The sequence below is a fragment of the Equus quagga genome, chromosome 21 (genome assembly GCF_021613505.1).
Source record: "Equus quagga isolate Etosha38 chromosome 21, UCLA_HA_Equagga_1.0, whole genome shotgun sequence".
Taxonomy (NCBI): Eukaryota; Metazoa; Chordata; class Mammalia; order Perissodactyla; family Equidae; genus Equus; species Equus quagga.
This window is the reverse complement of record NC_060287.1, coordinates 1,651,115-1,669,834: the sequence shown is the minus strand read 5'-3', so window position 1 is coordinate 1,669,834 and position 18,720 is coordinate 1,651,115. Positions and strand designations below refer to the sequence as shown.

At 35.3% G+C, this 18,720-nt stretch overlaps 1 protein-coding gene across 1 annotated transcript; it reads left to right on the top strand.

The window, feature by feature from the left end:
• The first annotated feature begins 14,563 nt into the window (after window positions 1–14,563).
• CSNKA2IP (casein kinase 2 subunit alpha' interacting protein) lies at window positions 14,564–16,741 on the top strand. The gene has a single exon (XM_046648329.1). The coding sequence runs from the start codon at window positions 14,564–14,566 to the stop codon at window positions 16,739–16,741; it is 2,178 nt and encodes a 725-aa protein (XP_046504285.1).
• Window positions 16,742–18,720: the final 1,979 nt, after the last annotated feature.

Here is an 18,720-nt window from a genome sequence, read left to right as displayed (position 1 = left end):
TTATACTTTCAATGTAATGTTTCAGGGAAAATAGCAACATTCCTTTTAAAGTATTACAGATAACATTTGCAAGAGAAAATATTGCAGGAATGTCTCTTATAGGAAGAGTTTTTAGTTTGTACATTTAAAACAGAAGATATTAACTAGGTAAATAAGATAACTAAAAGTTAGTTTATCTCCACTTATAATTAGTTTGTTTTCTCCTGGGATTATTTGAAGAAATATTGGAAAAAAACGCTGGAACTCAGACAAATATCTTTTAATCATAAAATAAAGGGCATAGAAGAATTAAATTTACCTCTTAAATGGAAGATCTTTTGAAAAATCATCTAAACTAGTGGAAATTTGGGTGAAGACATTAATAGTAGTTTATTGAAAAAAGTCCTCTAAGCTTATTTTCCAATAAGCAAAAGGTCATGAAATGCTTATACACAGTAAATTACAGGCTACTAAAATGTTACCTGTCTTCGTGACAATATTTTAGTTTGTTGTCATGATGAGAATGCTAATCTCTTGCTTTTGGAAAGAGGACTAATATTGCTAGCTATTTGCCAGATATGATATTTTAAAATATCCTGTTTCGTTCTTATCTTAAAATGATTAAAATTATGCCATTATCAAGTATACAAAGCTATAGAAATGTTATATATATGCATTAACTAGCTTAATGCATTTGGAACAAAATCTGCATTACTGAAATCTAATCATTTTAGATTCAGACTGCAAGGGGTGTTCTGTCAAGTGAAAAACACGAATCAAGCAATCTGAAGGCAATGTGTAACCTACCAAATTATCCATTGGAGGCTATGTTCTTGATTTTGTATAAGCAAAACATCTTGAATTAGACATGCAATGTAATCAACAAGTCTCTTAATGTCATGGTTTTCCATAAGGCTCTTCCTTGTGTTTGCACAGCTGCTTTCTGGAGACCTGTATATTACATTCCCTTACATTATTGTCACTGCTGTTTTAAACCTAGTGACCATTTCCAGGAAGAAAGTTGCTCGCACAAATGTTTGATCTTACTAAAACTTGACCCACTGTTACTGTGACTTCATTAAAAAGGAAAAAAATATTTGTGCAAATTTTAGCCCAATGGATATAGTATAGTATATTCCAATATGTAGTTTCATTCAGTCATTTTGTTAGAAATATTATGTTATGGGGCAATTGATTTGTAGATTGATTTTATTGCCCTTGAAGAAATATCTCATATTTCAATCTCAAAAGCTCAAAATAAAATTGATGGGTAGGCCAATAATGGTATGAATTTAATACAATATTACATAATTGACTTTTCAAGCATATACACTTTTAATAAAACACACTGAGGCCAATAAACTTTGTATTAGCAACAAGCAGACAATTAGAAAGACACTGCACTGCTGGATTCCTACCTAGGGAGTTTGCAGTCTGAGTTTTCATGTTCGCCTTCATGGTCTCACTTCTGTAGTCGACCATTTCCCCTGCTCATCAGTTACCCCAGGACAAGATATGTATTCTAGAACTGCATACAGGACCCTTCTTCATCTGCTTCTAGCCTCATCTTTCTAAGGGTTATCACCTGCCCCTCCTCTTCCAGTGTCCCATGTTACTGCCACAGTGAATTTATCACTGTCTATGAATGTTTTAGGTTCTTCCATGCTTTTGTGCCTTTTCATGAGAAATGATCCTTCAAAAAATCCAACTCGTATGTCACTTCCTCTTTGAAGCCTTACTGGACTGCCCACCTGACGGAGAAGTTCACACATCTCATAAAACTGTGACTGTGAAGATGTGATGCATTCTTGTTTTGACCACAAACACATACACACACATTTCTGTTACTGGAGAGGAACGTGGAAAGAGCCTCAAAGCTTTTTCCTTGTGCTTTTATGCTGAACAAGTTGACGGTGCTTATAACTAACCAAACCAATCTTATCAGACACGACTTTCCATTTGCTTTGGTGTCGGGCATCTCATAGATTCGGTGCACTAACTTTGTTGGAACTCCTGTTTATGTTCTCACACATGTCACAAGTAAAAACTTTTAAAAAATATAAATCTTGGATAAAATGATCATACAGTGTGGATCTAAGCCAATCTCTTAGGGATGATGAATTTTTTAAGGCAAATGACCTGGGGAAAATATCTGCAGCATTTATGACAAAGGGTAGACATGAAAAACACATACTCGATGACAAAAAGATGAGAAAACTTAGTGAAACATAGTTAAATAAAATGACCAAGGACTTAACAAGTAGAGAAACAAGTTTAGCCAAAATTTAGTTGGCATTCAAGATATAAACATTAAAACAGGTGGTCATGGGGTGGAGGTCAGCCAAAGATAAATATTTAAAATATTCTAGAGCCAGAGTTTGCAAGATAGCTAAATGTTGTCTATTACTGATGGGAATATAATTTTTTTCTTTTTACAAATTTACTGGAGGAAAGTTTAGCAATATTGTTAAAGGTCTTAAAATACAAAATTTTATCCTAAAATTCTAATTTTAGAAAGTAATCTAAAAGAAGCAGAGATGTATAAAAATATTGGTTGGGATAATGCTCTTCAAAGCCTTGCTTTCAGATCATGATATTTGGAAAAGAGTGATGGACTATGGACATTGATTAAAACTATTATTTACGAAGAATATTTGATATCATGAAAAGGTCCATGTTATTTCACCAAACAAAAAAGAAAATGATTAGTATCTCATATTTATATAAAAATGAAGATGCATAGAAACACTGAAATAATATTCACACACAGTAACTTGGTGATGGGATTATGGGTGATTTTTATTTTCTTAAGCATATTCTTTTCCTTCTTTTCTAAATTTTCTACAGTAAATATATATTACATTTAGCACCAAAATATTTAAATGATTAATCACCCACATGTTTAGTTATTCTTTTCTTTGCTAGGACAAAAACAAATGAAATTTTATTTTAAGGGGATCTATTACCATACAGTTCTATTAGAAGATTTATTTAGTTGACTAAGTAGATGACCCAAAATAATGCATAATTAATTTGCTTTCTGAAAATTAAATTTAATTTTAAACATACAGAAAAAGAACAATGATGTTTGAAGTTAGCTGCTACAAACAAAATATTATGTGGGGTCAATTTACATATTTTCTGTATTTTCAATATTTTCTAGTGTCCCAGTAAAGTACATGGTGGAGGAGATTGCCTGAGAAATTGTTGAAAGGATAGGAAATAGTTTAATTGGGTAGGATAGAACCTGTCTTCTTGAGCATCAATCACAGCATTTGGATGTTCTCTCATATGAGACCCTGAGATCCTGGGTCATATAACTGAAGAAATCCTTGATTCCTACCCAAAGTGGAACAACGAAGTTGTGTTTGAAAATGCTCTTGACGCAGGATATCTATACCTGTATCTGTAGCCATATCTTTATATCTTTGTCCACATCTATATGTATAAGCCAATTAATGCTTATCATACGTAATCTCTAGACCCTAGTTAGCCAGTCACTGCCTATCAAGAGATAAGCCTGGAAGACTTAAATCCCATAATTTTTCCCAAAGTAAGTAGGGCATCCTTTCTGCCTGTGACATTTAGGTCATGATGTGTAATGCTGTATGTAGAATTCTGGGAAGGAGCCGAAAAGTGACTCCCTATTGGACCTAACGTTTTGTGTAACAGTGAGCTTCTCTCCTCCGCTGACTCCCATCACACAGGCACCGTAAGCTCCAGCGTTCCCACTTGGAGGAGTTCTACATGTAGGGAAACTGCAGTCTCTAAATCTAGAAACTTTGCAGCAGGTTTGCGATTTTGCCTCACAAACCAAGTAACATGAAATGTTTTCTGATGTATAAGGTACCACTCACTACTTTAGAGGTGGGGGGAAATGAGCTGGATGAATGGCTGTTATGATTTGTTTACGATTTTGACAGAGGTATAAATAATTTTGTTTGGGCACATTTTTACAATAGTGGCATCTCTGCTCCTTTGACTGGTGGCTAGTATTCAGACATTGACAAACGGAATTTTCTAATAGTGCTCCCAAAAGACAATTTCCTTTTGTCCTTCCTTCCTTCATCATTTCTACTATATATGATAAATCAGGGAAAAAAGGAACTATTTTTGTTTTTCTTTGTAGGACTTCTTTTGTTTTAACCTCCTGAATTATTTTCCTTTCAATTCTCCCTCAAAAAATGGACAACATCAAAAGTTTACCATTGCCCAGATGATCTTCCTGTCTCTGGACTGCGACGGATGCTATCACTGTTCCCTGTGGTTCTTCTTTTTTTTCTCTCTTAACAGTGTACTTGAGTGTTTCTCTATTCTAACAACAGCAACCAGACTCCCCTCCCTGATAGCCTTTTCCAACTGTACTTAGTCGAGTTCTTTAAAGTTAGCCTAACTATAACTGTTCCACTTCACACACATTACTCTTTTGGAACTGTCCTCTCAAATAAGTCAGTGAACTCAATGACTTGTCACCACTCTTGAAATCTCTTTATAAGTTGAGTCTATGGAATGTAACTTAAAAAGTTACTTCCAGGAATTTTGTAAAATTTCCTTTCACATTTGTTTCTCTTATTGCTCCTGTACTGTGTCCTTCATGGATCCTCCTCCTCCTCCTCCCCACTCTGCCTTCCAAATGTAAGTTCCTCAGAGGTTCTCAAATATTAGGCTCTGCAATCTTCCCTTTTTTGATGCTTTCCATTTCAGTTCCTGAAGCCATCTTTAGTCTTCATTTCCAGAACACTTTCTTCTTTAGTTTGCTGCTTGTTGGTCTGTTTTGTTTTGTATCTGTACCTGGTTTACTACCATTTCTTTACATTTAGACCCCATATGCCCTAATACTCTTTATATTTTTATATCTATCATAATTGGATGTAAAATAGTTCATCAAATTGAATTCCTTATTCTTCCTCCTCCTGTGCCTTCAACATTTCAGAAAACTATTTTTTGTGGCCCCAAAGTGCTTTACTGGATGGACTATTTTGGGATATTTCTGAAAAGGGATGACCGCAGTGGGATGCTGTGGGTGGGAGAAGCTGAATGCTAACAATTTGTGTGGATCCACACCATCCCACGACCCCACTCTTGGCCTGTACTCTCCAGTCTCTCCCATGTTGTGAACCAGGTTTAGGTTTACTGCACCCCATACCCTTGTCATGGAGAGGAGGCAGGTATGACATTTTATTCTGTTAATATGGAAGGCTGATGTTTTAAAGTTGTTTCGGAGGAAACTTTCTTGAAATTAAAACAAAAAAACTCCATACAGAAGCATGAAAATTGAAGGATTTTACAGAGCATATTATTCTGTAGCCTTGTTGAACATATCTAAAGAGCGGCTAAACAAGGCTGACTCAGCTCTCCACACACCAGCCTATGGTTTTCTAACTTGTCTAGCAGATGAGAACAGAGGATAGGCAATGTTGAATACAGCTGCGTGGTGATGCTGCTTGACTTGTGGATGAAATTCAGCAGAACTAATGGGTAGTGATGCTTCAAGTCCACTCTACCAACAGGTCCCTACATTTGGGTGACAACCTTATTGTGGGTGAAAAATGGAAGAATTTTTTCAGAGCTCTTATTTCAAATAAAGAATTGTAGAGCTCTTTCTGGAAATGGTAGCCCAGGAATTACATTTATTTTTCTGTGTATTAGAACATAGTTCTCTCAAGAGTACTTTTCCTCACAGGGAATGAAAGGGGAACATAGCCTGCAAGATTGCCAGAATGAAAGTAGCTCAAGTTCCTGTTCCTAAGAATCATTGAAATAGCCAGATTTTTAGTTTTCATGAAATTTCTCTTGGTGAGAGGCACTTTTACAACCAGAAATATGCATAAGTTAGTGCCCAGGTGTGTGCATGTATCATAGAATGGGTTCAGAGAAGGTAGCTTTGACATATAAATCAAAGAGATAATCTCCTGGGTTTATATTTGGGAAAAGACGAGCACTGAATGTTGCAGCTGGACAAGGTAGAAACGTCAGGCACTCATGTCAAGTACTCGTGTGAGGCTAGAGATAAGCGTCGGAATACAGAGATTTCTTCTGAAGTCTTCTGTACACCTGAGCCAGGGCATCTCATGCAGTTGCTTCCTAGGAGACGATTATCCTCTTAGAGCGATCAATCCTCAATCTGAGTTTGGTGCAGTAAGAATTGATTTCCGAGAAATTCTCCAAATTCAAATCTCTTGAATTGCAAGAATATTAACATAGGTCCAATGATATTTTAAATGTGAGAATTTGGCAGGTGGGAGTATGTTTGATTTAAAAAAACCATTGAACTGATTAAAACAAACAATGCAAGTTACTCCATGCTAAAATAAAAAGAAAAATAGATATTGCATATTCTGAGTATTAACTCAAGTAGAAATTGTTAGAAAATTAATCTATATGTACCATAAGAATATTGAATATTTATAAATGCTAAACTAATCTTCACCAATTTTTAAGGCATCTATGCATTATTTATGTTTTTATTGTATGTGTTCCTGCAGGCCTACATTTTTGAACTCCAAGCACATACCTATTTCTCTTTCACTGGTTTACTGAGAACACAAAGCATTTGCCTCATGGTACTCTCTTTGTTTAAAAGGCCTTACATTTGAATTATTAAATGAGATTGGCTTGTGGGACTGTCTGTTTTATATCAGTTCTTTTGTCTATCAATTTGTGAGCATCTGGCTCCCAAACACTCAATTGCAGATGGGATTCCTGAGATTAGTAGTGGTAGTATTTCATTATATAGAATTACTGCTATTTGTTGATCCATCCACTTGCTGATGGACATAGGGTTGTTTCCAGTTTATACTATTAAACGAAAGCTGTAATGAACATATTTCTATGAGCTTTTGAAAGGGTGTATGCTTTCTTTTTTCTTGGGTAAATACTAAGAGTGGAATGGCTGGATCATATGATACATATACATTTAGGTTTTTAACAAATGGTCAACTTTTTCCCAAACTTCTTGTGCTATTACATATTCCAACCAGCAGTGTTTGAGAGTTCCATTTTGTCCATATCCTTGTGAACACTTAATATGGTCAACTTAAAAAAATTTAGCCATTCTAATATATATTTAGTTGTATCTCATGGTTTCAATTTGCATTTCCTAATGACTAATGATGTTGAGTATATTTTCATGGGCTTATTTTCTATTTACTTATTATCTTTGGAATGCTGTCTAAATATTTTTCCCATATTTTATTGGATCATTTGCTTTCTTATTGAGTTTTGAGAGCTGTCTTAATAACAAGATTAAGATTGGTACTTTAAAAATATTTTCCATGAGTTTCTGATTTGTCTTTTCATTTTCTTAACAGTGTATTATGAAGAGCAGAAGTTTCTTTGTTTGTTTGTTTTTGTGTTTTTTTGCAGGGAAATATTTGCCCTTAGCTAACATCTGTTGCCAATCTTCTTTTTCCTCCCCAAAGCCCCAGTATATGGCTGTATATCCTAGTTGTATGTTATTCTAGTTCTTCTGTACGAGTCGCCACCACAGCATGGCAACTGCCAGATAGGTGGTGTGCTTTTGCAACCAGGAAGTGAACCCCGGCCGCAAGAGCAGTGAGCACCCAACTTTAACCACTAGGCAATCAGGACTGGCTGGAGCAGACGTTTTTAGTTTGGGAAAAGTTCACTTCATTCATTTCTTATTTTATTGATTGTGCTTTTGGTGTCACTTCTAAAGATCTATGCCCAATCCAAAGTCACAAAGATTTCTTCCTACATTTTCTTTCAGAACCTTTAAAGTTTTAGGTTTTATGTTAGATCTATGACCCCACTATGAATTTATTTTTGTATATAATTTGAGGTATGGAACAAACTTCATTTTTTTTTTGCACGTGTATATCCAATTATTAAAGAACCATTTGAAAGGATTATTCTCCACTAAATTGTCTTTGCACTTTTTATAAAAATCAGCTATCTATATATGTGTGGGTCTATTTCAGAACTTCTTATTCTGTTCATTTTATCTATTTGTCTACCTTTATTCCAATACCAGACTGTTTTGACTATTGCTGCTTTTTAATGTCTTGAAATCAGTAATGTTGGTCTTCCAACTTTCTTCTTTTTCAGAGTTGTCTTGTCTGTTCTAGCTCCTTTACATTCCAGCTCTTCACCAGCTTTTCCTAATGTTAACATCTTATATAACACTGGCACATTTATCAAAACAAAGAAATTAGCATTGGTACAATACTATTAGTTGAACTATAGATTTTAGTAGAATTTCACCAGGTTTTCCATTAATGCCTTTTTATTGATCCAGGATCCAGTCCAGGATACCACATTGTCTTTAGTCATTATGTTTAGATTTCTCCAGTCTGTGACAGTTTCTCTGTCTTTCCATGTTTTTTTTGTCACTTTGATACCTTTGAAGAGTACTGGTGAAGTATTTTGTAGAATTTTCTTCAGTTTGGGCTTCTCTGGCGTTTTCTCATGATAAGATTGGGTTCACGGATTTTGGGGAAGTGTACTATCCTTTATATATTGTTGGATTTGACTTGCTAAAATTTTGTATGGAATTTTTGCATCTATTTGAGGAATATTGTCCTATAGTTATTTTTTAAAAAAATATAATAATGTTTTTGTTTGAATTTGGTATCAGAGTAATGCTTGATTTATGGGACGAATTAGGAAGAAATTTTTCCATCTTTAATTTTCTGGAAGAGAGTATGCAGAATTGCAGAATTCTTCCTTAAATGTTTGGTGGAATGAACCAGTCAAGCCATCAGGGTCTGGTGCTCTCTTTGTGGGAAGGTTTTAAACTCAAATTTACTTTATTTAATAGGAATAGGGATCTTCAAGTTTACTATTTATTTCTCGAGTGAGCTTTGGCAATTTGCACTACAAGAAATATGGAAATACAATATATAAAGCTGTGTGGATGCTGACAAAGCAGAATTTAGGAGGGGAAGACATCTGCAGCATTAAATGACTATGTCAGAATAGAAGTAGTTCTCAAATCAATATTAGCTTGCTTCTTAAGCAAGTAGAATCATAGGAGCACATTAAACTAAAATTAAGTAGAAGGAAGAAAATAACAGAGGTTAGAAGAGGAATCAATAAGATAGAAACCAGAAAAGCAAGGATACCAAAAGCTGGTTCTTTGAGATCAATGAAATTGAAAACATTTAACCAGCCATAACAGAAAAAAAGAAAAGACATAAATGACAAACATCAGGAATGAGAGCACTGACATTACTACAGACTCTACAGATATTAAAAAGGATAATAAGATAATACTGTAAATAATATTCTACCAACATATTAGACAACTCAGGCGAAAGGGACATATTTTCAAGTGCACATGGAGCATTCACCAAATGTTTTGGAGTGGAATGTCCTGTGAACATCAATTGGGTCAAGTTAGTTAATAGTATTTCTCAAATCTTATATATCTTTACTGATTTTCTGCATGTTTCTACCCATTAATAAAAAAGTTATTGCTATTTCCAATTATAATTTTCTATTTGTTAGAAATGTGTTTTAAAAAGGGAGTAGAAGGAAGGGGCAAATAATATCTGTGAATTGAAAAGGGAAATGAAAGATCCAAAAGAACTAGACATACAAACTGCTGCCTTTCTTTAATTACTAGGCATTTGTATTTCTTTTGTACAAAATTTTTCAATAATTGCTAATTTTTGTAATAGGATGTTTGTGTTTTTATTGAATTGTTAGAGCCAATTATACCTAAAGTATCTATGGTCATATATATCCTGTTAAATTTTGGTATTTAAGAAAATTCTTGATCCATATATATTGACTAAGTAAAGATTGACTTAACTGAACTTTCTGAATTTTAATACATTATAGATTCTATTAGGTTTTCTATATTCTAAATTGGCTTTTGAATCATATAGTAAACATACAGAGATCACTTAATTTCTGCCTTTTCAACAGTTATGCACTTTTTTTCTGTTTCCTTTTTTGGTACATTGGCCAGATCTTCCCAAACAACATTAAATTGTAGTAACGGTAGTTGATATGCTTGTCTACTGTCAGTCTATACTCGGAGTAGCCCATATTTTAATACCAACTGAATTATTTTATTTTGCTTTTGGATACATGTTTATTTTCATTAAATAAATAGATTTTTCTTAGTAATTTAGTGATTTTTTATGAGGAATGGAGGTTGGATTTTATAAAATGACTTTTTTGAGCATCCATTAAAATTTTTTTGTAAATTATGAGCATGACAAATTGTAATGTTTCCTAATAATAAATAACCATCACATTGTTTGAATAAGATCAAGTTTGTGACTTGATTATTACGTTATTGTGATGTTAATTGTTTTATTTTATTTAGAATTTTGCATATGGTATAAATGATATCACTTTATTATTTTCCTTTTGATTTTGAACTATTTTGTCATGTTTTAATGTCGAATTATGTAAAACAGTTTCACAGAACAAATTCAGAATATTTCTATATTTATCATATTATCAAAATGTTCATATAATATTATAAATTTCTCTTCATTGAAAGTTTGACTATAAAAAGCTCACAGTTTAACTGTAAAAAGAACTTTGGCAAAGGCTATTTGTGAGTCAATTCTTTCATAAGTGGTATTCATTTTTTTTCCATAGTTAGAGCTTCATTCAAATTTCCACCACTTCTTTGCTTATCTTTAATATTTATGTGCATATAAATAGCAAAACATATTCTTTGAAATGACAATGTCATTTGCTGAAAGTCTGAAAGTAAAAAAGTTCAGAAATGTTATTTTTCTCTGGTTTTTGTCTTAAATAGATTCTTGTTGGTTCCATTTGTTTTGAATTCCTTTATTCCTCTCCATACGATGGCAGGATTTCACAGTGCATTCTTCTCTTTTTGTTCTTCTTTTTGATTTTCATTGCATCTGTGTGCCAGAACTTGGTTCATCCTTTAATGTTTCACTTCTCAGTGTGATTTTGTGTCAGACGTGTCTTTTCAAATTAGCATCAAGTTATGCATTTTTAAACTTTCTGTTGAACTTAGGAAACAGAAAAATACACATAGCATAAGTGTTAGAGCTCAATTATCACAAAGTGAATTCACCCATAGTCATCATCCAGGTTGAGAAACAGAACATTATCACCATCCTCAAAGCTTTGTGCTCCCTCGTAATCTCTACTCTGCAAACATATTACTAGCTTGACTATTAACACCATAGTAAGTATGAACTCATTTTGTACTTGCATACATAAAAGTTTGAAGCATTTTTGTACATATGATTCTTTTCATTCATCATTTTGTATGTGAGATTCATCTATGTAGTTGCATGTTCCTAGGTTTTCTGTTTACTTTCATTGTTTTTTGGTATTTTATTGAATGAATATATCACAATTTATTTATGTATCTGCTTTTGATTATCAGTTAATTCTACTTTGGAGCTATTATGAATAATGCTCCAATGTACATCCTAGTACATGTATTTTGATGCAAATATTTATACATTGAATGCCTGTTGGAATGTACCTAAGAGTGGAATATAATATATGTATGTGTATATATGTATTATATTGACTAGTATATCATATACACTTGTATTATATATGTGTATTATCATATATCATATATATTTATTATATATGATATATGTATATATGCATTACACATGTGTATTATATATGTTATATGTATTACATATATGTATTATATATGTGATATGCTAATTAATCTGCATAATCACCAGTCCTTGGCTTTGTCAGTTTTCACTTTATTTTAGCCACATTCTGACAATGTGTAGTAGCATCTCTCTGTAGTTTAAATATACACTTCAGCAGTTTCTAATGAGGCTGCCTTTTTTCATATGCGCACTAGCATTTGGATATCCTCATTTGTGAAGTGGTTGTTCACGTATTTTGCCCATCATTCTAATTACATTATTTGTCTTTTTCTTAGCAACATGCAGACGTTATCATGGATATGAGTCTTTTTTAAGATATGTGTATTATAAGTATTTTTTCACATTCTTTGATTTGCCTTTACACTTTCTAAATATTTCTTTTTTTCTGATTGGGAGTTCTTGATTGCAATTTACCAATTTTTAATGGGTAAATTTTATGGTCCATTTAAGAAATCTTTGCTTACCTCCAGGTCACGGAGTTATTTTATATTACCATTGAGAAGCTTGTTAGGGTGCCACACAATATACAGAGGGGCGTACTGTTCCCTCCACTCTTTAAAACATTGGACTTTGTCAAATCACACCACACAAAATCTAACTATACAAAGTAACTTCAGTGTCTACTACGCATGCAGACATAAGCAAAATGAAGGAAATCCCTGGATAAGCAGCATCTGTATCTCCCCAGCAAGAGTTTGCTCTTGGATGTCTGGCAGAGGAGAAGGAAGAGAGTGAGTGAATTTGTGTGGGCAAGATACATAGACGATAATATAATAATACATTAATCTAGATGAGATGCCCCTATATCATAATCTGAAATCATGGAATTGAGGAGAAAAAGGTGAATTAAGATATGGAAGAGGTAAAATCAACAAGTCTTGGTGTTGAAATGGTTTTGGAAGGTGAAGCTGTCCCAGATGATTTCAGAGATTCTGAGGTAGATGACTAGGTTTTAGGAACCAAGATAGAAGAAGAAGAAAAGGAAGATTTCTCTGGAAACAGAAATAACTTTATTGAGTTTTGCATGTTTTGTGTTTGAATTGTCTTTGGGACTTTTGGATAGAGAAGTCTGATGACTAGCTGGAAATCTAATTTTGAAGCTAAAGAGAAAACCAGGACTAAAGACAAAAGATTGGGAAGCTATTGGCTTGTAAATAATGTTGTTGATACTTGGAGAATTTCAGAAAGAATGACTCAGGACTTGAAAACCAGTGAATTAAGATACCAATAACATATTTTAAAATAAGTGTAAAGAAGATTCAATATGTGAAAAGAGACCTTGACATAAGAGAAAACATTCTAACAGTAACAGAAGCGATAGTAAATTAATTGAGTATTTGGCTTGTATGATGAATAATTATGCCTATCAGGAATTGGGTTGGTAAGTCATGGAAGTGTAGAAAGAATCATGAAACCAAATTCTGACAGTTCTCATTCTTCAAGGTCCTTAAGGCCAACGATTTACTTGACTAATCCCAGGGTCTGTTGCAATCACTTTGTTTTGTCATATCATGTGTCTTAGACTTAAAATCTGAAAAACAAACTCTTGACCATGAAAAATGCACTAAAATAGTGTCATGTTAAACTATGAGTTGCATTTAAGAAGCAGACTATCCATCTTTCCTGAGTGGTGAATGCTTGCATCACTCTTGGCCCACTACAAGGTTCTGGTTTTTGTGAAGTTTCTGTAGTTCATTTATAAATCCTAAACATAACTAATACGATTACTTAGGAATAGAATGAAAATAAGAGAGAACTGGTTATATAATTCTTAGAACTACATTGAGGTGAGAGCAAAACAAAAGACTTCAGTGAAGACTTGGAGAGAAATAGGAGAATGAATGGAGAGAATCAGAGTAGAGAGAAATAATGGGCATGCATGAAGACGGCAGTTTTAAAAGGTAGTAGTCAGCAGTTTCAAAAGCTGCAATGGTGACAAGAACAAGACTGAAAGCATGCAGTAGACTTTCAACTGGAATTATAGACTTTTGGAAGTAAGCTAAAGGTGATACTGATGCGTAATTGAATCTGAATTGAAAACCAATACATCAGAAGAATTTCCATTTCATTTATCTCTGAGATTCTCTTATTTCATGCAACAAACCTATCACAGAATTATTATTATTTTTTTACTGAAGTAATCATTAGAAGAGTATGAGAAATAGCTATTACCTTTTATTGAGCATCTTTTATATCCTGGGCACCATTACACATTTTGTATATATTATCTTTTTTAGTCTTTCACTCAATGCTTTAGAGATTATATATATCTACTTTACAGATGGGCAGCTGGGGCTTAGAAAGTTTAATTCAAAAGTTACATACAGGGGGCCTGCCCCATGGCTGAATGGTTAAGTTCACGTGCTCCGCTTTGGCGACCTGGGGTTTCACCGGTTTGGATCCTGGGTGCGGACGTGGCACTGCTCATCAAACCCTGCTGAGGCAGTGTCCCACATAGCACAACCAGAAGGACCTACAACTAGAGTACATAACTATGTACTGGGGGGCTTTGGGGAGAAGAATAAGAAGAAAAAAAAAGTCTCACAACAAGAATAAAACTATTTAAAAAAAAGGTCACATACAGAGTAAGTGGCTGAGATTTAACATAAAGCCTGTGCTCTAGTCATACAACAAATTGTCTGAGAAAACTAATATCCCTATCATGATCTCTTCTGAACTCTCTTCACTATTTTGTTAACAGGCATTATTTCTTCAAGAGAGAAAACTCTAGGAAACTAAAGAGAAGAGAGAAGAGAATCTCAAATGGTGACGGTTTTTTCAACCTCATCTACACCTCAATTTTAAGACATTTTATAATATTTAAGAATTAGCAGAGAGGTTACAAGATAGAAATTAGAAACTACCAAAGACTGTTCATTTAAAAGTATCTATTGTCCATGAAATCCAGCTGAAAGGCTCTATCAGTTACTAAAACATCCCTGGAAGCCAACTGCTTTCAAAAAGACCTCTACCACTAGCATAAGATGGTGCCACTAGCATATTATGATCAACCCTTTGTGCCATTAGCACACTCTTACCAACTGGCCACAACCAACTCATTAACACCTCAATGTATGGGTGAAAAACTAAATCAACCCAATGACCAATCTGTGGTCAGAGTTCAATCTCATAATGATAACCCTGCAGCTCCTCCACTAAACTCCAACCAGAAGGTGCAGAGATGCTCAATATTGCCCTCTGCCAAGTCTCAGGACACAATTTCACCGGGCTTCTACAACAGGGTTTTAAAATCACCATTGCCCCACTCCGAACGTCAGGCCACACCTTCATTAAACCTCCCCTGGAGAACTTCATTGCGGCCTAATCAGAGAACCCTGAACTCACCTTTTTTTCATCCCAAACCTCAGACAACATCTTCGCTTGACCTTAAGAAGACATCAACATCACTGGAGCCCAGTCAAACAGCCTTGAGATCACAATTACCCTTCCCCAAAACTTGGAAAACATCTTCCCTAGACCTTTGCTGGACGTCACCTTCACCGAAGTCTAATCAAAGAGTCTCCAGTTCATCATTATCCCCCCTCAAATATCAAGAAACACCTTCCCTAGACAACCTGTGGACATCATCTTCTTTGGGACCCAATCAAAGAGCCCTTAACTCAACATTACCTCACACTAAAACTGAGAAAACATTTTCATTGAACAGTCTTTGGACATCTTTATTAGAGCACAACCAAAGATCTTTGAGCTCACCATCACTGAACTTGATACCTCAAACAAATGACGTGCTTCACTCATCACCTTCAATGGAGCCCAGTCAAATGGCTCTGAGCTCACAGTTACCTGACTCCAGACCTCAGACAATACCTATATTGAGCTCTAATTCCAGTATTCTGAGCTTATCATTGTCCAATTCAAAATCGAAGCTGTCACCTTTACCACATTCTGTCCACCAGACTCAGAGTTTGCCACTGTTCCGGCCCAAACCTCAGACGATGCTTACACTTGATCGTGACGTCAGGACTCTGAGCTCACCAATTTGTCACTCCAAGTTTCAGAACACCATTTCACCAAATGACAAATACAGAGCCACAGGTTTATCTTCTCCTTATCCCAAACTGAACGTCTCAGGTCGATCCTTATCAAGCTCCACACACCACATCAGGAACAAAGCTGCTTCAACACTGGGCTCCAGACTCCTGAGTAAAAGCAGTTTTGATTTTCGTGCAAAGACAGAACCAAATAAAGAAATTCCATGGACTTTAGATTATATTTATCCCTGCATTGTTAAAGGTGGAACTATCCCTGATGATGTTCTCAATAAAATTGTCAATTCTCTCTCCAAGAACAGGATCCAGAGGGATCTCTCTAGGCAGATTCTCTTTCGAAGGATGAGGGGAAGGCCCAATCCTCATCCTGGTCCCCGCCTGTCATCAAGCTATGTGGTTTGTTTAGCTTGTGCTTCCTGCATAAAATCTCAGTGTAACCATCTTACAGGAAGGAAAGATCCTCGTAGTGCAACACTGTTTGTCATACCAACACCTGAGCCTAGTTCTGAGGGGAAAATAAAGGTGAAGTTAGTTCTTATCCTTTGCCTACCACAGACTTCTTTCTCATCTTGTCTCCCATGCCCTGTGAAAGAAAATCAGCCAGAAGAAAGCTCTGAAGACAACTTTGAAGAAGTGGAGAAGATATCACAATTTTCCCCTCCATCTGAACCTGATATTACCCAGGGGTTAAATATGAAGACAACTCGCCTGACAGTAGCCCGTGAAAACAAAGTTGTAAGCCAACAGCCCCAAGCTGTTGACTGGCTGCTTTATGTTAAGAAAAGTAGCAATTCTCTGCCAAAGCCCCTGCTCTCAGCCTCTTCCTCCTCCACATCCTCCTCCTCATCCTCCTCTTGTTCATCTTCTTTTTCCTCCTCTTCCACTTCACCTCATCCTTCCAAAGAGTCTACCACATCTACCCTCTCAGGTTGTGTGTTCACTAAGGTACTTGGTGATCACAAGTTGCCTCCAGGGGTTTCCTGGCTTGAGTTTATATGTAGTAAAAATCACCAGCCACTTCCTGGAAAACCACATCCAAGTCAATCACCACCTCCCCAAATAAGGCCTGTGAGGAGTAGCACCCCAGGAAAAGGGCCAAAGGGGTCAAAGATACTGTTCAAACTTTTCCAGACAAAGTCTCAAAATGAGTAAAATCTTGATTAAATTAACTTTTTTAAAAAAGAGATTGACCTCTTAGTCCTTTAAAACTAGAGTTTGATTTCCTGTTATACTTATTAAAATTCTTAGTAATAATTGTGTGACTCTATTTTAGCTTATGAAGCACCTAGTTAAGGGGAACTATTACTCCTAAGTCTATTTTCTAGATAAATAATAGACCACGATCTCCTAGGAGCCAAAACTGACTCCTATGTTCTTAACCAAAAGCCTGGCTTATAGTAGCCACTATATAATCATTATTAGATAAATTAATCATAACCGACCATAGACCAGAAATACTTCATCTGTCTTGCCCTGAACAGTATCTAGCTCATTGTTATTCTCTTTCCTCATAAGACATGATAATGACAGTATCCTTAAGCCAATCTATGCTAATCTATTTCCCTATCTCCAAAGAAAATTCAGATCATGTTCAACAGGTAAGAATAGATAGAGAGAGGATTCTCTTCAGTTATGTGTTCCTAGGGAAAATTCTTCTGTGCTAAGCTCCCACACTCTGAAGTACAATGATTTATTCAACCTTAGTTAACAAATCTCAGGACAGAATAACTAACTGGTACAGATAACCCTACCACATGCTGACTGTGACAATAGTTAAATTATGGTCTCTAAAGTCACCTGTTCATTACTTCTATCTGTACAGCCAAAATGGGTTAATAAAAATGTTTAAAGAATGTTTTTGTTTCACTGGGTCTACTGGTAACGGGCAAGGAAGGGAGCTGTCTTACCTGCTCACCTTAAGGGATCGTCTCTATCCCCTGGGGCTAGAATTAGTGTCTCTTGCACACACCGTTGACTCAGAGTTCTGCCTCTCCACCCCACATCTTTCTGATCACCAGACTGCATGCTGGACAGTTCCAAATGGAACATTGCATAGGCATCTCACACTCACATGGCCACACCAGAATTTATCATCTTTACATTTACAATTTGCATCTTTAAGTTTATAATCCTTTGCACCCTGTGTTCCTTATTTCAGTAGATGTACTACCATCCATCATAGAGTCATGTTTGATTACTTTTTCCATTTCCTGCCCCTCTCCAAGCCCATGAGTTCTATGGCCTTATTATCTCTAGAATCCAGCCTTTTTCTCCAACCACATTGTCACTATTCTAGTTGTGGTCACAACCATTTGTCACCTGGATTACTGCAATAACTCCTAAACATGCACTTTGACTTTGGAATGCATTTCTGAGACACAAATTTGATAACGCCACTCTACTGCTTATAATCCTTTCATCATTGCTCATTGTTTTTTTGGGAAAGTCTAAATTCCTTTTATGATTGCACTACAATAACCTCTCAAGACTGATTTCTTATTCTTCTCCAGTATCTTATGGGTGCTTCAGCCACACCAATTTCTTTACCATGAATAGAATGTACCAAGGCCTCTCTTACTTTCTACACTTTAAATCAACAATTCTGCTATCCAGAAGGATCTTCCCATCTGTACATTTTTATCCTACAGGGCTCTATTTTATCTTGACATCTTCTGGGAAGCATTTTCCTGATCCATTTACAGAGGTTTTAGTTGGCCTTTTTATTACCATGAAACCCTGTGTTCACTCTTTGTACTGCTCTTAACCACATTATAAAGCAATCATTTCTTGTCTGTCTTCACTAACTAGACTGAAAACTCCTTGTTCAACATTTTATTTTCATTTGCTACCTAGTCCTTAGAGTAGAGTATACATCCTAAAATATGTGTTGATATTGAGTTAATGCTATTGAAGCTCTTCATCTTTTTTAATTCTCTGAAATAAGTAACGTTTCATCAGTCTGCTTCTTTCCCATAAGATTAATATTGAATTGCTCTTCGTACCTTTTTGGGTGAGAACATATATCAAAATGTTACTGATGACAGCAGTTATCCTTGTCTTATTTCTTATGTTAAATGTGTTTCGTTGTAGTATTTCAGTATTAAATATGGTGTTGGCTGGTGTACAGCTGA

Excerpts from the sequence above, each read along its gene's own strand:
- CSNKA2IP (XM_046648329.1), top strand. The coding sequence starts at position 14,564 with ATGGTGCCACTAGCATATTATGATCAACCCTTTGTGCCATTAGCACAC.